General features: G+C 44.5%; 1 protein-coding gene across 4 annotated transcripts in view; it reads right to left on the bottom strand.

Moving 5' to 3' along the window:
- Window positions 1–1,167: 1,167 nt before the first annotated feature.
- Window positions 1,168–22,722, bottom strand: part of LOC125751498 (tetraspanin-18-like) — a 39,621-nt gene continuing 18,066 nt past the window's right edge. For all 4 annotated transcript variants that reach the window (XM_049030361.1, XM_049030359.1, XM_049030360.1 and 1 more), the window contains 8 exons: window positions 18,608–18,692; window positions 5,874–5,969; window positions 4,649–4,843; window positions 4,397–4,471; window positions 4,222–4,320; window positions 3,920–4,096; window positions 2,307–2,390; window positions 1,168–2,007 (listed from right to left, as the gene is read on the bottom strand). In XM_049030361.1, coding sequence (XP_048886318.1) covers window positions 1,960–2,007; window positions 2,307–2,390; window positions 3,920–4,096; window positions 4,222–4,320; window positions 4,397–4,471; window positions 4,649–4,843; window positions 5,874–5,969; window positions 18,608–18,610 — 777 coding nt within the window. In that variant the 5' untranslated portion in view covers window positions 18,611–18,692 and the 3' untranslated portion in view covers window positions 1,168–1,959. The remainder of the gene's footprint in view (window positions 2,008–2,306; window positions 2,391–3,919; window positions 4,097–4,221; window positions 4,321–4,396; window positions 4,472–4,648; window positions 4,844–5,873; window positions 5,970–18,607; window positions 18,693–22,722) is intronic.

Here is a 22,722-nt window from a genome sequence, read left to right on the forward strand (position 1 = left end):
TATTTCTTCTGCTGGGGCATTGCACCTCCTATTAGAGTACAAAGGTGTGATATGGAAAAAAATCATGATAGCTTGAATTCTTAAACTGTGACAATTTATATATATATATATATATATGTATATATATATATATATATATATATATATATATACACACACACACACACACACATACACACACACACACAGTACTATGCAAAAGTCTTAGGCAGGCAAAGAAAATGATGTTAAGATTATCCTTGTGTCAAAGTGTGTCAGCTTAGCCATTTCAGAACCTCTGCTAAAATCATCCTAGTATTTGCCTCGACCATCCAGTGCAACTATGTGTTTTTTGACTTGGTCACTAGCACAGCTCATACAGCTAGTCAATCTGTCACTGACCTTTTAAATCATTATATTTCATTATTTAATCTATAATAATTTTAATTATAATAACATTATTATAATTTATAATGTTCATCTAGCCATCCAAGTAGATATCAGTAACTTTATGTTCTAATGTTAAATTGTGTTTTTTGTTCGAAGCCAAAGTACACTTGCTACCCAGATAAACAGCTGTAAACATTTCTTTGGAATACGTTGATATACGTGCTAATAGCAAAGATCTATCCATCGTCTACCTGGGAGGTCTACCAGTTAGGCAGTCTGCATGCCTTTGGACTGTGGGATGTAGCTGTAGTACCCAGAGAAAATAAACACAACATGGAGAGAGCATGCAAACCCTACACACACAGCAGTGGTGAGGGTGCTGAAAGGCTGCAGTTCTGTGGCTCAGTGGGTTAGGAAGCCTGGCCTGTGGTCAGAAGAGCCCTGGTTCAAACACTTGGTTCAACAGTGATGTTGCTCTTAGATCCCTGAGCAAGTGCCTTTGTCCTAATTCATCCAGGGACTGGCTGACTCTGCTCTCACAATAGTACCATGCATTGGATAAACATGTCTGTTCAATAAAGTGAATGTGAGGGATAACTATGCCATCCAACTGCTCATATCATAAGGGAGTGCCAGTCTGTTAATGTAATTATACCATCAGATGTCATAAAGTGGGTTGCCAGCAAATCCTCCTGAGATTTCCATGTGCAGTAATATGTAACCCATCACATTTTCCCCTGCTGTGATTTTAATTCATCCCCTAAGAACATACGCACTGAATTATATGAAGCATAACAGTGCAATTTTTAGTCTTTAATAAAGGACACAGGATACAGGATACAGACACAATTCAGAAATTAAAAAAGTGTGCAGGTAGCCTTTAAACAGCCATTGTGACACCATCATAGGAAAAAGCATCTTTGTAAAATATTTTAATTTTAAAAACAATTCTAATACAACTGAAAACTGGTAAAGGTCAATAACAATCACATGTAATATCTATGACGAACATGTCACAATATCTTTTAAAAATACATCTAAAAATTTTGGAACACTCTCTGTCTGAAACACACCCACACACACACACACACACCTAGACACACACATACACACGCTCACGTACACACACACACACACACACATACACACACACACATACAGACACATTGGTATGTACACAGAGGAAAAGCTTAGAACAGTATGAAACTAGCAAAAGGTCTAATGTGAGTGAGTGCAGGGGCCCAAACAGGGTACAGGGGCTTACAGGGACACTTAAAGAGAGCATAATGCTACACAGACAGCGCCCCTCAGCATAAATTCTCTCCTTCTGGATGTCAGTGCAGCGGCTCTGCCCCCTCCAGCTCAGAAATGCAGCAGCACCCAGCTACAGTTTCTCTCTCACTTTACATTTCCAGAATTTCCATATTTATTGTTCTTACAGTAAACTCAGTACCCCAGATGTCCCGCCATGAAGTACGAGTCAGTACAGCATCACCAATTTTGGCAATTTAAAAAGAGGAAGAATAAGACATCTCTTAATTTTACAAGCCATTTCCCTTTAGCAACATCCTCCAGTACAGGCTGCCAGATCTATGGGATTCCTCTGAACAGACACATCGCAAACACCATGGCAAAGAGCTGGAGAGCGAAAACAGGGGATAATTATTTGACAAGATGTGATAGCAATATGAACAAAAATAGCATAATTGTGCATAAACATTAACTGTAAACTTCTTTTGAGGTTAGTGATCATTTAAAATTAACTGCAGTTCCAACATTCGCCACAGCATGTCACTGTACTGATGCTGCTAGAAACTCAGTTTGGCAATTCCAAAAACCCATTTCATGGTTCACCAAAATATTTGGGCTGCATACTTTGGGAAGCTGGCAAAACACTTTTATCATAATAATAAGTGATACCAAGCTGGTAGACTTACTTCAATAGTCAACACCACAATGGCCAATGCACCAGCCAGGTAGATGTACATCTCAAAGTAGTCTACTCCTGCTGAATAACAGCCCTGATAAAAGGGAAGAACATGTGCCTGTCAGCAAAGTACATGGAGCTCATCATATCTGCTGAATGATGCATATTGGCATCAATCTTACCAAAGTAATGAGTGGGTTGTGTTTTTGCTCTGTTGAAGGTGACAATATGTCTGTTCGTATGGCTGAGCAGTATTACTGTCAATACAGAAGCCTGTGTGTGACTGGATGGAGTTATAAATGCCCCGGTACATCCATAAGAGAGCAGTAACAGCAGAGTGTTTCTACAGTGCTGGCCAGTCTGTCCTAACTAGAGGTTGCCTTCACTTATTATGATGTCCAGTAACTGTTAAATTAGCTTAATCACTCAGATCGGCTGCATTGTTCTCAAAGGGCGATTTATTCTGCATCCTAGTTTCATGCATGTTTATCAAATTATAAGTTATTAAATGAAGGATGAGAAACAATGAAATGAAAAATGAAACATGCAGTCAATATCAACGATAGCTTACTAAATATATGTCAGTATGTTTGGGACTGTGCTTTTGGATGAGTAAAATACAGGGGAGGGTATATTCTGGACAGGAAGCCACTTCATCACAGGGCTCTCACATAGTAAAGGTAATTCAGGGATATAAATTCAATTACAGAGCCTTCGGGGGAGGGAACTGCTACACACTGGCGAGGGCCAGATGGGACTGCCGCACACTGGCGAGGGCCAGAGGGGACTGCTGCACACTGGCGAGGGCCAGAGGGGACTGCTGCACACTGGCGAGGGCCAGATGGGACTGGCACACACTGGAGAGGGCCAGATGGGACTGCCGCACACTGGAGAGGGCCAGATGGGACTGCCGCACACTGGAGAGGGCCAGATGGGACTGCCGCACACTGGCGAGGGCCAGAGGGGACTGCCGCACACTGGCGAGGGCCAGATGGGACTGGCACACACTGGCGAGGGCCAGAGGGGACTGCTGCACACTGGCGAGGGCCAGATGGGACTGGCACACACTGGAGAGGGCCAGATGGGACTGCCGCACACTGGAGAGGGCCAGATGGGACTGCCGCACACTGGCGAGGGCCAGATGGGACTGGCACACACTGGAGAGGGCCAGATGGGACTGCCGCACACTGGAGAGGGCCAGATGGGACTGGCACACACTGGCGAGGGCCAGATGGGACTGCCGCACACTGGCGAGGGCCAGAGGGGACTGCCGCACACTGGCGAGGGCCAGAGGGGACTGCCGCACACTGGCGAGGGCCAGAGGGGACTGCCGCACACTGGCGAGGGCGAGCGCGGACTGCCACACAAGGGAGAAGGCCACCAGGAACTGGGAAGGAGCAAAAACATGGACTATCTGTGGGTCCCTAAGGATTGGAGTACGAAACAATGGTAGAGAGCAAGAAGTCTGTGAACCTCACTCCCACATATCTGTAAAAATGAACGAAAGCAACCATTTTTTTTTCTGCCTAAAGGTGAAGGTATCTGTACAGTAATGGATAAGAAAAGGGTGCCCTCACGTGGCTCAGGATGGTATAAGCCCCATTTCTGCAAATTCCAGCATACCTTGTTATTGCGAAAGAGCATGCTGCCCATGAGACACTCCTCCTTACTGATGTAGGCCACATCGCCAGGTTTACTATTTCTCTGGCAACAAGCCTCAGGCACCATGTCACCGGGGTTGATGTGCCTGAAGAGACTGTCCTCAAAATCATCAGGGCTGTTTACCCCACAGCAGTCAAACTGTAGGGCGGGAAGGTAAGAGAGAAGGAAAGTGGAGCATCTTCTAAGAATTTCACCAAAGACCCAGTGCCTTCCCTTACCGGCCTGTGGTTACAGCTACCTCTACCATAAAAAGGAGCCATTACTGTGGTCATGATGGCGTTCCAGGAGGATGTGAGGACGTCTGAGGTGTTGTAGCCCTGGTAGTGCCTCTTCAGCTGCTTCGTAAAGTGTTCTCGTGTCAGCTGCAGCAAGGCAGGCTGGGTAAGGTACATGCTGATAGGAAACAGACCAAAGAATGACAGCAGATGGAGCACTCACATGTTCCCGGAAAACGAAGGCCAATATGGCGGCAGCCAGCTCTGCCAGGAATATGAAGAGGATGAGCACGAAGAACTGCAGAGAGAAGGTGGACAATCAGAGGCCTGACTGCACATCCACAGGGATTAATAGATAGACGGTCCTCCCTGGCCCTCCACCCAACCTCACAGAAATGGTTTGATTAGTTTTAAAAACTCAGTTGACAGATGAGCCCCCTGTGATGGCGCATGTTGCTGGGCCGGCCACACTCACAGAGAGCAGCAGGCACTTATTCTCACGGAGGGCACCGCAGCAGCCCAGAAAGCCCAGCAGGAAGAGCAGGCCGCCCATGGCCAACAGCGCATAGATGCCTGAGAAGAGCAGTGTGTTGGCAGCCATGATCTCCCGCATACCCCTGGGGTCCACCAGCACCCAGCTTCCCACTCCCAGCAGGAAACAGCCACCCAGCTGTGGAGCAAGAACACAGGGTGGGGAGGGCAACTTCAGATATGCTGTACCTGGAACACACCTTTATTTTGACCATGGTTAGGTTAGCTGTTAGCTCCTGAAGTCTCCAGTACTGCTATATTAGCTGTCAGTATTTCCAGTCCCTTGTACTGCCTACATTAGCTGTTAGCCCCTGAAGTCTCCAGTACTGCTATATTAGCTGTCAGTATTTCCAGTCCCTTGTACTGCCTACATTAGCTGTTAGCCCCTGAAGTCTCCAGTACTGCTATATTAGCTGTCAGTATTTCCAGTCCCTTGTACTATCTACATTAGCTGTTAGCCCCTGAATTCTCCAGTACTGCTATATTAGCTGTTAGCACTTCCAGTCCCTTGTACTATTAGCCCATCAGGTCTCTCATACCAGCTATACCTAACTGGAATTTGCATCAGGATTACAGTCTGTTATTGTGACTTAATAATGCTAACCAGCCATTTCAGTCAGTTTACTCAAATGTTCATTCCTAACTTGAATTGTGAGGTAGCTGTCAGCTATATTTAATGCGAGATCTCTGCCCTGCTCTAAGCTGTTCAGTTTTGTAGTGGCTGTTGATCAGCAGAAGTCTGACATTTTGATCTGCAGCTCAGGACTTCTTGGGGAAATGACAACATGAGCAGCTGTGCAGACTGATTAAAGTCGCGTGTGCCTGTTGATTCATTTCATTTCCTGAGAATTTGGAACACTCTACACACAGTTTATGCCACGCCAATAAACACTGGTGCTACATGTCAATCTCTAGCCTTATAATGCTGTTAGACACATTTTACCTTGATGATCATTCACACACCTTCCACCTGACTAGTTGTATTCATGTAACTAATTTGACGTTTTACTTGTATTTAAAAAGCAGATCATGTTAATCCCCATTATGACGCATTAGACACTCCTGACACTTGTGCTATGGTCAGACGCCAGGCCTAGACTTCTACGGGGAGGGCCCTGAGCATGCAGATCTGGGGGACGGGGAGGTGACCGGGGCAGGGGGGTACTCACAAAGAGGAAGAAGTTGAAGACGAACATGAGATACTTGATGCAGCTGAAGCAGTCGCCCTCCATGGCCGTGCTCCTCGTAGACATCTCTCCGTGCCCCTGTGGGGAGAAACAGCAGCTGAGCATCATGGCTCGTGGGCAGGCAGCAGGGCAGGCTGACCGAGCAGCAGTCACCCAGTTCAGGCAGGCTGGTAAGCTGCGGAGGAAAGGTGATCAGACCCCAATCCATTTAACCTGTTTATAGAGGCCGTCCCTTTAAAGGGTGAAGCAAGCTGGAGCCGAAATGAAAGTCTTAATTTAATAAATCACTGGTGTGATTGTGCTTGTGGTGCACAGTCAAAGCCCCCCCCCCCCCCCCAAGCCTCTGGGAAGCATCATCACAGTGATTACAGCCTGGCCAGTCGTGCACCATACTTCACTGCATTGACTGAATTTCCAAGGACGCTTCTGTATTAAAGTTGCTCATCTTTCCCACCCCAAAAACACAGCAGTATCTGTAGTAACAGTAAGGGGCAGGCGATTGTCTATCTGGCCACCAATGTAACCCTTATAAACATGGGATGTCAGGAGGAATTTAAATTTATTAAAGGGGAGTAATTTTTTTACTGCTTTGAGCCCAGTGTGGCACCTTGAGTCACTGCCCCTCCCCCTTAATTTATCCATAAACTACACATTGCATCTGGCTTCACGCATCTAAGCTCTGCAGGTCCCATGGAATCTGAGAGCTAGTCGCTGCCTACAGCCGTGCTGCTGCATGTCACAAAGAAACGTGTAAAGCAATTCCATTTCAAAAGCAATACTCAAAGATAATCCCATAATCCTTCTCTCAGGCTTCTCTTGAAGTCATTTTGTATCAAAATAATAATGCACTCACCTCGGTTTCCCAGTCGATCTCTTTGCGCTATGGAGCAAACCCGCGTCAAACCAGGCAGCATGATTACAACTCGGTGTTTTATACATCACCTTGACAGCTAAAGCCCTACCCATGCTGGTGACCCCCCCGCCGGCTGTCCTGACCACAGGCAGTGTGTTGTTCTGGCTTTTAATGGTGCCTTGGCTCACTGGATACCCAGCAACCAACCAGGATTTTAATTAATTACCTCTCCAAAAGAGCTGGAGGCTGGCCGAGAGACATTAATTGAAGATCAACATGCATCGCTTCTTGCTGAATGAGTGTCAAACGGCCATTTGTGCTCCCATTTCTTGAATGCTACTGCGCCTCTGCATACAGTGAGACCAATTTGCACTGTACGGGAACTGGAAAGAACCTTAGACCTGAGCTTGGGCCTGCTGCCCCAAATGCAGATCTCCTTCCCATGCCTCTCTCTCGGGGAGTATCATGGCTGAGCCCGTTTCCTTCATATGCGCATAAACGCTTTGGAGCATTCGGCCTTTCTTGCAGGGACGACATGCTTCGGATTGTTGAGCGAGCGGAGCACACGGTCAGCAGCAGGACAGAGTTGTGGGAACCATGAATCTAATTTTGGCTCTGGTATAGAGCAGGGACTGCACAGCCCTGTTTCCAGATCTAATAAAGCCTGACGTAGGAAGCTGTGTTAAATAAATGAGGGCTGTCAGAGTGCGGGTAAGGGCTGCGGAGCGCATGTGGGCCACGCCAGCAGGCTTTTCCCACAGCTCAGGTAAAGCACCGGCTTCAGACAGTTCTCATCGATCAGGACATGTATGTTTTTGCCACGGTTGCTGAGTTGCGAACTGCAAAAAGAAAAAAACAAAAAGCTTCTTCATCAATGTACCTGCTTGGCTTTATGCATAGAGCCTGAAACAGCACGAGTAATTGCTATTGTGCCTATGCTGTCATCTTCTGTGCTCTTTCTGTGCACTTCCTTGGCTTCCCAGCATAGCCATTGGCAAAAAAGATGGCCGATGTGGGCTGCGCCATCCCCGGGCCGGGGGGGGGGGGGGGGTGGGGGTTGGAGGTTGGGGGTGGGGGGAAGCCGTGAGAATGTTTCTGCTGCTGACTGTACTCTCTGCCCCTGGGGCCGGTGTGAGATGCAGACACAGAGGACTGTAACTTTCCACTGCGATAAGACATTGTGCAGATGGGTTGTATCAAGGAAGCATTCATCTCCTTGGGAAATGGTACATCCCAAAAAAAGGCCCTGAAAGAACGCCTGGTTCAGGGCATTTGACTGAAGAAGTGCCCAGTGTTTATCCAAACCTTATTTTAAAAAAATGGACTGTTCCATGTCAAAACAGGGGAGACAGGCGTGTTCTCAAAGGCACTGCAATCCATTTAGTGTCCCCAACTGTAAAGATTTATGTCTTTTTGTACATATTTTTTCCCAGCCACTTTCAAAGGAATTCCCAAGTTTTCTTGTCCAGTAACACAGATGTTTTATGGAAACAATAGGTTTACGATATTATCTCGTGCAAAACTGAAATAAAATATGAATGTAATATTTGTGAAATTTTGCACGTGTAATTACACAACAGAAAGAACAGTCTGAATACCAGATAGTTGCATTTACCCTGTTTATTAAAATGGCATTTTTTCACTTCATTTTTTCAACAATTTATGCATAAAACCAGATGTGGTTTACTTGGGTTAAATAATTTGGCACCTCCAATGGCATCTTATGATACAACACAATGACCATCACTAGTTTGCCCCCACATTTACTTTAGAGCCAGGATTAGAGCAGCCTGCTCTCCACTCAGCTAACTTCCCACCAAGATTTAGGTTAGAAGATCTGAGGAATGGCGACGTGCCCTTATGCCCTAGGTCTGACCATCCAGTCAGACAGGATGATATACTGTACAATCTGCATGTGACAAGGAACCTTGAGGAGCACATTCGTAACCCCTTAAATATACATACTTAAGTTTAAATGGCCTGAAGGAGATCAAAGAGGGGGGCAGCATGGTGGTGCAGTGGTTAGCACTGTTGCCTCACACCTCTGGGACCCGGGTTCGAGTCTCCGCCTGGGTTACATGTGTGTGGAGTTTGCATGTTCTCCCCATGTCATCGTGGGGTTTCCTCCGGGTACTCCGGTTTCCCCCCACAGTCCAAAAACATGCTGAGCCTAATTGGAGTTGCTAAATTGCCCGTAGGTGTGCATGTGTGAGTGAATGGTGTGTGAGTGTGCTCTGCGATGGGCTGGCCCCCCATCCTGGGTTGTTCCCTGCCTCATGCCCATTGCTTCCGAGATAGGATCTGGACCCCCCGCGACCCAGTAGGATAAGCGGTTTGGAAAATGGATGGATGGCTGGATGGAGATCAAAGAGGGAGCCTTTCATCTCCCTGCTGCCTTCATGGGCTTCATACATATCAGTGAGGAGACCTAATTGCAGTGGCTTTCATGATTAGGCAGAGAACATACTGTACTGTAACATGCTCACTTTTCTTGAATTCTTTTGAAATGTGGCCTCACACCTCCAGGGCTGCGGGTTTACAGTTTTTACCCATTGCTTGAACACTATAGACACATGCTTAAACAAAGTAACAACTTGTTTATGACATAAGTTGTTGTTACTATACCTTAAACAAAGTGTAACCATGCCTTAAATAAAAGCGCTGCTTTGCACTTTAGTTGCATTTCTGCAACACACTTGCGCCTGCACACTACACACTATTTCATACATAAGACACTTCATTCAAAAATGAAGTCTCAGGGTACCACTGGGAAAACACATCTATTGAAAATACAAAACACATTGGGTAATTGAAAATACTTAGAAACACACCTGAAAACACTTACTTACAAAACTGAACACCAATCAGCCAGCTACAAAAAGACCTCACTTAGGCCAATTTGGAGAACTTTGCAAGCATGGAGGCAGGGAGAGCTAGAGGTAGAGGTAGAGGAAGACAGACAGACAGACAGACAGACAGACAGACAGACAGACAGACAGACAGACAGAGGGAGAGAGAGGGAGAGAGAGGGAGGAGGACATGGTCGAAGAGACCATGCAAGGACCATTATTTCTGATGACATAAGAGCAACTTTGGTGGACCATGTCATAAACCATGGCCTGACTATGAGGGAAGCTGGGCAGAGAGTCCACCCTAATCTAAGCCATTTCCATAATAAGGACATGTCTTCAACTCTACTCAGACTGTATGTAGAGTATTTACAGTACTGTACCATATCACATTGCCATATCACATGTACTGTATTGCAGGGTGGCTAATGGTCCTTTTCGAGCAAAAGTGGTAGTTTTGTGAAACATACCGTGATAATGTGTTGAGATGTTTCAGTACTGTGTATGATATATACAGTAAAGTACAGTATATGCAGTACTGTAAAAAAGAAGCAAACCAATAACAATTTGTGGTTGCATTTTTCTACAGAATAGCTAGAAGACCTACTGGGGGTGGACGCCAACGCCTGTTCACCCAACAGCAGGAACTTTCCATGTGAACCTCGTCAGAGCAAACAATGCAATCTGTCTTGGTAAAGCACAACATGACCATGAAGCAATTGTACAGGGTCCCATTTGAGAGGAACAGTGTCAGGGTATCAGTAATGCCATCCACAATATGTATTTTTGGTTGCAGAGAATCTTGGACATGGATGAAGCTGCTCAGCTTAATGAATTTATTTACATTGACGAGGCTGGATTTATCCTTAGCAAGAATAGACAATGGGGATGTAATATAATTGGCCAAATGGCGATTGTGCACGTCCCAGGGCAGCGTGGGGGAAATATCACATTGTGTGCTGCCATGAGCCTTCGAGGGCTACTGCACCATCGTTCCAAACTGGCTCCCTATAATGCACAACACATAATCACATTTCTAGATGCACTTCATGATGCAGTTGTACAGGACAGACCAAAGCAGCCCAGGTTTGTTGTCTTGGATAATGTTAGTTACCAACGGGCTGGTCTCGGAACTGTTTCACCAACCATGACCAATTTGAAGTTGTGTATTTGCCCCCTTACTCGCCATTTCTCAACCCTACTGAAGAGTTTTTTTCCGCTTCTAGATGGCGCGTATATGACCGCCAACCACATGCCCGCCTGCCTCTTCTGCAGGCAATGGAACAGGCCTGCGGAGACATTGAGGTAAAGTCAATCCATGGATGAATTCGGCACACAAGGGGATATTTTCCCCGATGTTTATCGTAGAGAAGACATTGCTTGTGATGTTGATGAGATCCTGTGGTCAGACCCCAACAGACAGCAGGATCCATAAGCCCACTTACACACAATTGTGTTTTTCTGTGTTTACAGAAGTGCATTGTTTGTTTTATTTTTGCTTTAAACTGAATTTACTGTACTGTAAAGTATACTACTGTGATGTACAGTATTGAGTATTTCATTGTTTGGTTGTTATGAAAACGTGCCTTCTGTGGAACTGAATAAAAACAGTGCAAATGAAAGCCTGCAGTGTTTTATATAAAGTAGACTAGTGTGTTGCTGCTGATCTGAAAGTGTATTCATATGATGCAAATGGGGATCATTTTGTCATTAGAGTGACATTTTGACAAAGGATTGTTAAGTTTTGATAGCAGAGTTTCAATTTGACAAAAGTGTGAATGGTTTATTTCCCAGTGTGGTGTCTTATTTGCTTGTGTGTAGAGTTTTGACACGATGAGCCATGTTTTGCAAAACGTGTTCAAGCAACGGGCAAAAACTATAATTCCTGCCCCCAGCTATGTGTGTGTATATACAGTATGTGTGTGTGCATGTTCTCCCAGTGTTAGGGTGGGTTTCCTCCGGCATTCCAAAGAAATGTGGTGTCTCAAATCGTCTTTATGAGTATGAGTGTGTGTCCTGTGATGTACTGCTGTCTCTAATCACCCATATTGCCCTGTGCTTCCTGGCATAGCCTCCAGCATTAAGACAACCCTGACCTGGATGGTCAGTTACAGGATACATGTGGATTTTCTTTTCCAGTGCAAGCACACAAAATCAAAAGGGCTCTTCCAGCACCAACACTCCGTCTGCAAATTAAATCCTGGTTACAAGAACAAAGCTTCCTGATACTGAATTAGTCACTGAAGTAGATATAGTCTGATGCCGTATTTTTTGAATTGCATGAAACACCAAGCAGTTGATGGAGTCTGTGGTCGAAACAATGACCATGTGGACTTACTCTTGCTTCTCCTGCTACTATGCAAACCTGTTTTCCTCCTGCTTCTAAATGTAGCAGTTTGTTGTTCAATGGGACTGAACAGAGGATGATGCTTAAGGAGATTGATACTGGACCAAAACCTGAACCAATAACTTATATCCGATAAAACATGGCTTAGTGAAGGATTGGGGCTGAAGCTGAAACACCAGAAGGGTAAAAGGATGAACTGGAACTGGCATCAGGACATCACCCCCCCCAACAAGGCAACAGAGACAAATATGAACAAAGATCTGATTTACATGCACCCACCCCTGACCCAAATTGTATGGCAGCCTGAATGTTCTGACAATCTGACAAAAAACTAATAATGTGCTCTGAACAGTGTGGAGATCTACAGTACATACTTTCCCTGGCATTTCAGTCATTTACCTGAAGTGCTCGTACAGAGAAACAAATTCAGAGTACTTGTTTTTGTCAGCTTTGTTACCAATGACTGAAACAAAACCAGTTTTCTGTCCGACCGATATCTATCAAAAAGGTGGGAAATAAAAGAACTTGCTTTAACCAGCTAGATTTTTTTAAGTAGTTGCCATAGTTTCTAAAAGCAAAACTGTCATCGGAATCGTTTAGACAAAACATCACCTCCACCTCTGCCAGTTCATCTGCAGGTGTATGTCAAGTTTGCTGTTCCCAGCAGTAATTCCTGGAAATAAAGGCAAAAACTGCGCTTGCTGCAGGCTAGACTTTAGTACTGCCAGGGTACGAGAAAAACCAGGGGAAACTACAGGCTGCAAAACAGCAGCTTTAAGCAGGATGCTGTGGATGTGCATACAGGGGGATATCAGCAGCATTTATGCTCAGCCTCAGGATCCTAATAGCCTGATCACTGAGTTGTGTTTAATGTGGGTGTACAACTCTCAGAGAGAGCCAAGAAGAAGAAAAAGGATGATATTTGACAAAGTTCAGCTCAAGTGCATTCCTCCATATCCAAACTGGTGATGGGAGGTAGTTTTGAAGAAGGTGCCTCACGATCTAACAGGGTCAGAACTTCAGTCTGCCTACAGGGATGCTGATAACAGCCAAAACAGTGGATCAAGATGAACCTTGACTTGCTCATTAGATACTGACTGATTGTCAGCAGCGCATTTCCTGTCTGTGAAATAGATTAGATGTACAATAAAGCCTAAACCAGTATATAAACACTGTTCCATTCTGTTGGCAAGCACTGGCCTGTATTTCTGGTAAGACTTGTGACTCTGAGAATACTGGCTACTGAAAAGGTATTCAGGATTTTCTCTAAGTAATGTTCTTCTGGTTTGTCCATCCCAAACTCATGTGTCACAATGTCTTTCATGTGAATCCAGGAATAATGATAAACTAGGCATGAATAGAAAATGGCTACTCCTCCCATGACCAGCCCGCAAGCTGAGAGGACACCATATATATATGTATATAGAAGCCCGTGCTGAGGCGAGACTAAGTCAGGGAGCCAGCTGCACATGTGTGGTTTCAGCAGGTGGACAGAGGATATTAGGGAACGATGGCCCAGAAACCCCATAATAGTCTGCCAAAGCACCTCCCCCCCCCCACGATCCTCATTAGGATGAGCGGCTAGAAGAAGGACAGATGGATAAACTGCCCATAGTGTGTATCTGTGTCTGAGCCTGTGCAGGGAATAACACATGTCATTCACTCACACACCATCCACTCACACGCCATTCACTCACACGCCATTCACTCACACACCAACCACTCACACACCAATCACTCACACACCATCCACTCACACGCCATTCACTCACACGCCATTCACTCACACGCCATTCACTCACACACCAATCACTCACACACCATCCACTCACACGCCATCCACTCACACGTCATTCACTCACACGCCATTCACTCACACACCAATCACTCACACACCATACACTCACACGCCATTCACTCACACGCCATCCACTCACACACCATTCACTCACACGCCATTCACTCACACGCCTTTCACTCACACGCCATCCACTCACACACCATCCACTCACACGTCATTCACTCACACGCCATTCACACACACCGTTCACTCACCCAGGCACAATTTAATAACCCCAATCAGCCTCAGTATGTTTTTGGAACGTGGGGTGGCCCACGACGACACAGAGAGAACATGCAAACTCCACGCACATGGAACCCGGGTTGGAAACATGAACCCAGATCGTGGAGGTGTGAGGTAACAGTGCTAACCACTGCACCACCATGCCACCTCTTAGTGCAATTAAAAAACTAAAAATGCCAAAAGTCGTCTTGTTCAGTTACGGTTAAGGTTAGGGCTGGGTGGGGGTTAGGGTCATCATTGTTGCTATTAGGGTTTGGACTGTCATCCTGTGTCCATTCAGGCTTTTAAAAATTGCCTGCAGTGTGTGATTATGGAGTCCCCCCCCCCAAGCCCCAGCATTGGGTAAGTCTTTACACCAAGGCTTTCTAATGGCTATTGTGTTCTACTTGATGTTTGCAATTCCCATACACTGAAATGGGACACCATAATTAAAAGCATACATGACTGATTAAGAAAAATTGTACCCCTTTCCCAAGATAGCCTAGTGTCTTTGTTCTCTGCAATAGTCAGTATTTCATAATATTTTGTCTGAGAAACTGTCCTAACTTATTTGACAGCAAATTAATCAACTAATCCATCTTTGCCATTTAATTACATGCATTTTGATTCAAATAAAATATATCACTTTCATTTTTTTAAATGAGGTCTTCATACATTTGAAATCATATTTAATATGTTCTAAGTATGACCTGCAGTAAACTGGCATCATGTTGAGGGAGTTTCCCTGCCTTGTGCCCTTTGCCCTATAACCTAGGCAGCCCTGAGCTGGACAGGTGGCTAGAGCAGTGGTCCTCAACCTTTTTTGCACTTCAACCCAATTTTTACCGGCTCAGTCGTAACCTCATGTCAAGTATAGGTTTAAATTATCGCTATGATCATGCATGCAGTGTACTCTGCAATTTGCGCCAATCAATGCCTATCACACAAATTTGATTGGATGTGCCAGTGAATTTTAAATGAACCATCTTCTGGTTTGTTTTTTTGGATTGGCTGAGTGCTCACTAGTTTTGCCCTTAGCAGTTGCAGACCCAAAATCTGTTTATATAGGTTAATTTTAGGATTGGGGCTGGGAAATCTGATCAGCATAGGAACTTGGTGGTTTTAAAATGCTTTCATTTCCCACTCTGCCTCGTGACCCTGTCAGAAATTGCTACGACCCTTTGGGTTGAGAATCACTGGATGGACTGATGGAGGGACATTCAACATACAAGCCCATCTCCAAAAACGCTGGGATGCTGTGTGAAATGTAAATAAGAACAGAATGCAATGATTTGCAAATCATATAAACTCATATTTAATTGTAAATACATAGAACAAATACAACAGACATCTAATGTTGAAACTGCAAAATTATTTTGTTTTATGACTAATATAATATACGTATTATGCTCAATTTGAATTTGATGGAAGCAACATGTTTCAAAAAAGTTTAGACGTGGGCAAAGACTGGAAAAATTGTGTGATGCTAAAACAAGACAACAAGTCAGTAAGATGACTGGGTATAAAAAGAGCCCCCAGAGAGGGAAAGTCTCTAAAGATGGGGAGAGGTCCGCCACTCCGTGGATGACTGCACGGGCAAATAGTTCAACAATTTAAGAATAATGTTCCTCAATGTAATAGAGAATTTGGGATTCTCATCATGTATGGTTCATGATATTATTAAAAGATGCAGTGAATCACTAGAAATTTTTGTATGCAAGGGACTAGACCAAAAACCAGTACTGCATGCAGTAATCTTTGGGTTCTTGGATGGCACTCCATTAAATTCTACAGTGGAAATCACTGCATTGGCTCAGGAACACAAACCATTGTCTACGAAGACAGTTTGTCACTGCATCCAGAAACACAGGATGAAATTCTACCATGCAAAGAAGAAACCATATCTAAACATGATCCAGAGATGCTGCTGATTTCAAACTCATTTAAGAGGTAAAATGGAAACTCTCTTGTGGTCTAAAAAAATGAAACTTTCAAATTCATTTTGAAAACCATGGACACCACGTCCTCCTGGCTAAAGAGGAGAGGGACCATCCAGCTTGTTCTCAGCGGACAGTTCAAAAGCCAGCGTCCTTGATGGGGTGCATTAGTGCCTATAGCTTGGGTAGCTTGCACATCTGGGAAGGCACCATTATTTCTGAACGATATTTACAGGTTTTGGAGCAACATATGCTGCCATCCAGACAACGTCTTTTTCAGAAAAGGCCTTGTTGGAATGAGTTTGACATTGGGGGAGGACCGAATTTGCCCCAGTAGGGGGAATGTGTATTGCGACATTGCAAAGGGCACTATCGGCATTGCACCCTATCTTGCTCTGATATGTACAGCATTTCCTCATTTGGCCAGTAGGTGTCACTGGCCGTCCCGTTTGCTCTGTTCCTAGTTGCATTCCCCTGCTTCCTGGGTTGCCCTGCGACTCTGCACCAAGCAACTCCTCCATAATGGGTTTGAGGCTGGACATTTTGTCTTCTTGTGCCCTCAATTCTCTTGTGAATATTTTGTGAATATTTGTATTACGTCTTCTTGTACCTCTGTTTGGATCCATGTTTTATACCTTTAGTTATACCTCATTGTATGCTTCTAGTCTTAGTGTTTGAACCCTTAGTATTAATTAAATACCCTCAACTGTTCCATTTTGTCCATAGTTTCTAGTGTTTGTGTGTAATTAGTAACAGCCCACACCTGTCTTTCATCTCACCCTTGTTCTTGTGTATTTAAGTGCCTATCCTTATTCTGTGCCTGTCAGTCATTGGTTTTGTTCTTGTTTTGCTGTGTGCCTGAGCCTCTGCTTGTTACCTGAGTCTGTAGGTGTTGTCTATGGTTTTGCTTGTGTTTTCCTCAATACTTCCCTATGATCTATCATTACTCTTTCTCGTTCTGTCTCCCTGTCTTTGTTTTGACCACATACGGCCCTTTTGTTTCAAGTAACATTGTATTGTGAGCAATGTTTTGTGATAAAGTCTCCTTCTTATCTATAAACTGCATGAGGATCGTCCTTCATCTCCTGCCGTAACTGGGCACACATGAAATAGTTTAAATTATTTCATGATTTAGACTAACACTGTTTATGGTGAAATTTCACAACTAAATGTAATTTAAAAAGTAACTAATTCTTGTAATAAAATGATGATGTCTGATATAGGACTACAGTCATTATTAGGTATGTATTTCATCCATATGCACTGCATACACTCAGTAACAGGAGGATTCATAATAAAAGATAAGGAATGTGCTCTAAATTCATCTTATCTGTGTCATCTGTGTCATGACAGAAATGCAATAAATTGCAAAAGGTACCATTATGAACAGTTATCGCAAAACCCAAAAATTTTGCTATGAGATTTTTTTTCCAATATTGTTCAGCCCTAAATAGATATCTGCTCATGTGACATTACTGAGGATGCGATGAAAGCTGTAGAGTGCATAGGTCAAACTGAAGCTTCACAGAGGACAATATGTGATTTTAACTGAGGAGTAAGAGTGACAGGATGGGGGGGCGGGGGGGTCTGTCCATACTGGGGACACATGTGCCCCCCAGCCCAGCTCCCCCAATGCCAGTGTATGGTTCAGTGGTCTAAGCCTCTGTGCCTAGGATCAGAAGGTTGCCGGTTCAAGCCTGGCTTTAGCACATCTGTGGCTTTGTACCCACCCGCCCTCCCCCCCCCCCCCCCCCCCCCAGCTCCCTGGGCATTGCTATGGGTGGCTTGCCTTTGCAGCCAGCTGTTCTTACCTACTGAGAGTAAATTGGGGGAAAAGGGAAATTTCCCCATGGCAATCAATTACTATTATACAGTCACAGTTCACTGTATAATGCAGGGATGGGCAATCTTATCCGCAAAGGGCCAATGTGTATGTCGGTTTTTAAGATAACCTTTAGGTCAGCTGTTCAAACTCAGGCATGAGGACTCTTCAGCCAATCAGTCTTTTAATTAGTAATCTAATTAGGGAGTTGCAGGGAAAATCTGCATACACAGTGGCTCTTTCTGGATAAGATTGCCCATCCCTGGTATAATGGATCTTCAGTACTTCTACTAATCTCCATGCCTACAGCAGCTGTGTATGAGAAGAAAGTTCTTCGTATCAGACTGTCAGCATTCAAGCAGAGCTGACATTTTGAACACCGCCCAAAAGATACAACAGCTGAAACCATGACACAGGCTGGAAACGTTACATATTGCCTCTATGGCTCTGCGGCCCTGGTCGTCTCAGATTCCTCTATGACAGTTTCATGTATTTACATATTTGGAAAGGTTTACTGCTGACCCTGACTCTGAAGGTCTAGTGATGTTGTTCTTAAAATCTACAGACCATAAAGCTCGTAAAAACAAAAGTAAAGTGTTTGCGGTGGAGCATTGGGGGACAGCACAAGGCAATGGATGCACACAGGTTGTGGCTGCATTACCACCAAAGGGAAAATCCATAATATCTGGATAATATAATCAAACACAAGCACTTAGCTTCGCCTTTCACAACTAATAAAAGACAGAAGCATTTGACATCAACAGCACTGTTCTCACATGTCATGTATGAGTTGAAAATTCTAAGCCAAGCAACAAACACATAATAAAATAATAAAAACCACCGTACCATGTGTACCTGTAAAACTCTCTTCTTTCAGAGGCAACGTGGGAGACCTTCTTCTTAGCCTGGGCCCCCCAGGCCTTCACATCAGCTGTGGGAGGAGAGAGACAGATGGCAGTGAGTGCTGAATCACCGCCAGTGCAGCAGAGACTCTCCACACTGAAGGTCCACCGCCCTTAACAATGGAAGCCCGGCGACACAGACAGCATCCATTTCCATGATGAGCGGCAGTAATTCCTTTCATAGGCTTCCCCTGTCTCATTCACTATAGAGACAGCATTGGAAATGACACGGACACATCATACCTGTCAAACGTAATTGTAGCCAAACCACAGCAACTGTGCAAGTAGGTGAAATATATATGGCTGCCTCTAGGTACTAAGTTTCTTTGTCACTGTGGATAATTAAAATGCATTTCCACAGTTGCCTCACGCTCATACTGTACTATATAATTGGTGCATATTTACATCCGAATTAATGAGTCACTTATCCCAAACAAAAGATCCTGCTATGTAAGTGATGCTGACTCTTACAATCATTGCAGCTGTTCTACAGGGCAGGATCCATTTCCTAAAATGTTTCATTATAACAGAAGTGCAATAGTTCCTTGTTCGCATGTCAGTGTAAACCTTTTCTCTTGAAAGGAAAGCTATAAATTTAGACAGAGAAAGAGCCAGTTTACTGCCCAGCTGGGGCACCGCTCTTGTAAATTCGACAGCTTCACCCGAAACAGCTCAGAAAATCATGAAGTGTTCTTGGGGACCTGCCCTTTTCGTTTTGACAGCGTGTCATTTCACAGATGGTTTCAGGTGAGCCACTCTTAATGTCCAGCAGAAGATAAATCTGCGATCTCCCGGCCAGGCCCCTTATTTCACAGTCATAATCGCACATGGCTTTTTCTTTTACTCAAGAGAAATGTTACCCAGCATCCTCTGGGGCTATCTCACAGCTTTTTTTTAATGGGCAACATTAGACTGTCCCCAACAGAAGACAAAGAACACTCACTTACATACAGGGTTCTAATATTTTTCTATTAGTACATTGCTGGTTACATTTGTCACAGCACGCGGGATGAAGGACTTGAAGGCAGCCGTTACACAAAAGTGGTTTTATTAACTGATCTGGAACAGGGAAACAAATGAGGCCACAAGGGGTCGAAACAAGAAGGCAAGTATGAGGAAGGACACAGGCAGAGAGGAGGAGCATCATCAGTGAATGGACTGGGGTTGACGAGACAAAGAAGTATTTAAATACCAAGATTAATGAGACGTAACAAGCAACAGGTGTGGCTCATCAGGGCCACGTTATGGAGGAGACAGGAGATTCAGGCGGCCATGACAGGCAGGATGTAACAACATTCAGTTTTACGACAATAAATAGTAACGCTTTGCATTAACTGCACTTTCATTATGCATTCATAGGCAATTCATAAGCAGCATGTAAGCATGCTTCAACATCCTAACATAGCTTAGTAGCTTAAATATAGATTAATAAGAAGTACTATATTATTATGATGTTTGTTATTATCATTTAATGTTTGTTATTGAGGTATAATGTATATACAATGTATAAGTTAGAAGTCTAAGTACATGTTCCTTACAAATGTTCTATGAATGTATTATAAAGTCATTATGAAGGTGCAGTTAATGTAAAGCTTCACACAGTAAAATGCTTCACATACTGTAAATTAATTTATTTTCTTGGAAGGCTATCCTATCCAATCTAATATTATTTAACAAATTCCAAAGATGACACAAGCATTTATGGAGACTGACTAGAGAAGTTGCCATCAAACACCTTTCCTAAGATGTACAATTGCAGACTACACCCAGTGCTAAAGAAGCCACAGCCCCTGTATGTGCAGCAGTGCTCAGGGCAGCATCTGGCCATTTGACCACTATATCCTTTCCCTGGGCTTGTGGGTCTCCAGCACACACACATGCTGCCTCAGTTGGCCTTGGCGCGGCTCAGTGTGGGGGGGTCAGCAGAGTGAGGCCTCAGCTGGGGGAGTGTGGAGTGATACATCCTCCAGGAGGAAGCATCTCCCCCCGATCTTCGCGCACTTCCCTGTGGGGGCGTTCTGAGGGAAGAGGCGACACAGCCAACAAATGACTTACTGCCAATAAACAAGTATTCGCTGGTGCTGGATCCTTCAGTATGTTCTAGGTTGCTTAGTGATGCTATTATTGACGTCCTGGATAAGAATCAGACTGTTTTTTGACTCACAGCAGCAGACCAGAAAAATCAGATGCATCAGGTCTCCCTCAACTCTGGCTAACCGTGTATCCTCTTATAAAAAACATTCCTGTCAACATACAGTGTAATAGTTTTGCCCACAGACAAGACACATATGAGTTACAAGGCTTATATGAGTTAAATAACCATTCTACCCATCAGTCACCTCAAACAACAAAGGTCATATGTGACAAACTACTTCTACACTTCTTAAGTAATATGGCCACTACCCTTCAATATATGGGGATTCTGCACCAAATGTTCACTGTGTCTGCGTACCTTATCTGCCCTTATTCATTAGAAACATGAGTCAGTTCTTGGGCTTTGTTATTACGGCATTTTCGGAAACAGACTTTCGGCTCTGGGCTCCGGCAAGAGTAAAACAGGATCACTCGCATGCAGTCAGACCCGTGTATCATGCATGACCTCCTGTGATCCATGGCCAGTGTAAAAATGCCTCTGATTCTGATTTGTGGTGCCTACAGCCATCTACTCAAATAGCTTTATGTGCTGTATGGAGTTTTTAATGTTTTGCCTTCAAGAAACCAGGGTTTTGATGTCTGAGCACCGCAGGGATCTGATCCATGGAACAAACATTCCAAATGAAGGAAAATGGTCCTCTCATATGTCAAGTGAGAAAACAAAATTTCAAACTCTCTGCTCTGCCAGTGATGCATGACTGCACTGAGAGCCCGGAAAAATGGAGTCTTGCTGTATAAAAACCATATTTCAGGGGCACTGAAGTGGTATGAAAGTAAAGTAAGGAATTCCTTCCCATCTCTCTTCCTGGTCCTCCTTTGTCCCTGAGGCCCAATATATACCTCCTCCACCACTCTTCCCCCCTCTGGGGCAATCAGGTCTTTGAAGTGGTACAATTAGGGAGGATGAGACCTAGAGAGACCTGTTGGATCGCTAGGAGAGAATGTACTCAGAGGGACAGGGAAGGCAGAGAAGACTCCCGGGACTCAATTAGAGAAAATTTTGTACGAAGATAGTTGCAATGAATCGGCAATGAGGGTTCGGAGCATCACGGAAGCTCCTCGGTCCCTTTATAGCATGCACAGCGGGACAGGAGGCAGGCAGACTCTGACCCAATTTAACAGCCCTGAAATGATGCTCTTACCCTGTATATATGGATATATGGATTCCTGCCTTCTTAATTAAAGTCTCTTTTGCATACATGAGTCAGAAATGAGGGGCGGCATGGTGGTGCAGTGGTTAGCACTGTTGCGTCACACCTCTGGGTCCCAGGTTCGAGTCTCCGCCTGGGTCACATGTGGAGTTAGCATGTTCTCCCCATGTCGTCGTGGGGTTTCCTCCAGGTACTCCGGTTTCCCCCCACAGTCCAAAAACATGCTGAGGCTAATTAGACTTGCTAAATTGCCCGTAGGAGTGCATGGTGTGTGAGTGTGCCCTGTGATGGGCTGGCCCCCCATCCTGGGTTGTTCCCTGCCTTGTGCCCATTGCTTCCGGGATAGGCTCCGGATCCCCTGCGACCCAGTAGGATAAGCGGTTTGGAAAATGGATGGATGGATATAAAGTCTTCCTGGTTTCAGGTCACACTCACCATGAGCTGTCAGGCAGCTGAGGGGAAAGGGCTGTGCGAAACCTGGCTGACTCCAAACTACAAACTAAATGTTCAGCAAATTTCAATTCCTCATCGCCATTTATTTGACTGGCAGCCAGTCAGAAAAACACATTTCCATTTTGCACAATCATCTACTGCAGTCTGACGGTCCAAGAAAAGCAAAGTTCGCTAACCAATTCTCTGTCACCATGCCATTTCTGTTTCTCATTGTGCTGGGGTTTACAACACTCATAAATACAGAAATTAAAATCTGGTTGCACTTCTTAGGGAGGGTGACCATTGTAATGTGGTAGATACA

Source organism: Brienomyrus brachyistius, chromosome 11 (assembly GCF_023856365.1).
Source record: "Brienomyrus brachyistius isolate T26 chromosome 11, BBRACH_0.4, whole genome shotgun sequence".
NCBI classification, from domain to species: domain Eukaryota; kingdom Metazoa; phylum Chordata; class Actinopteri; order Osteoglossiformes; family Mormyridae; genus Brienomyrus; species Brienomyrus brachyistius.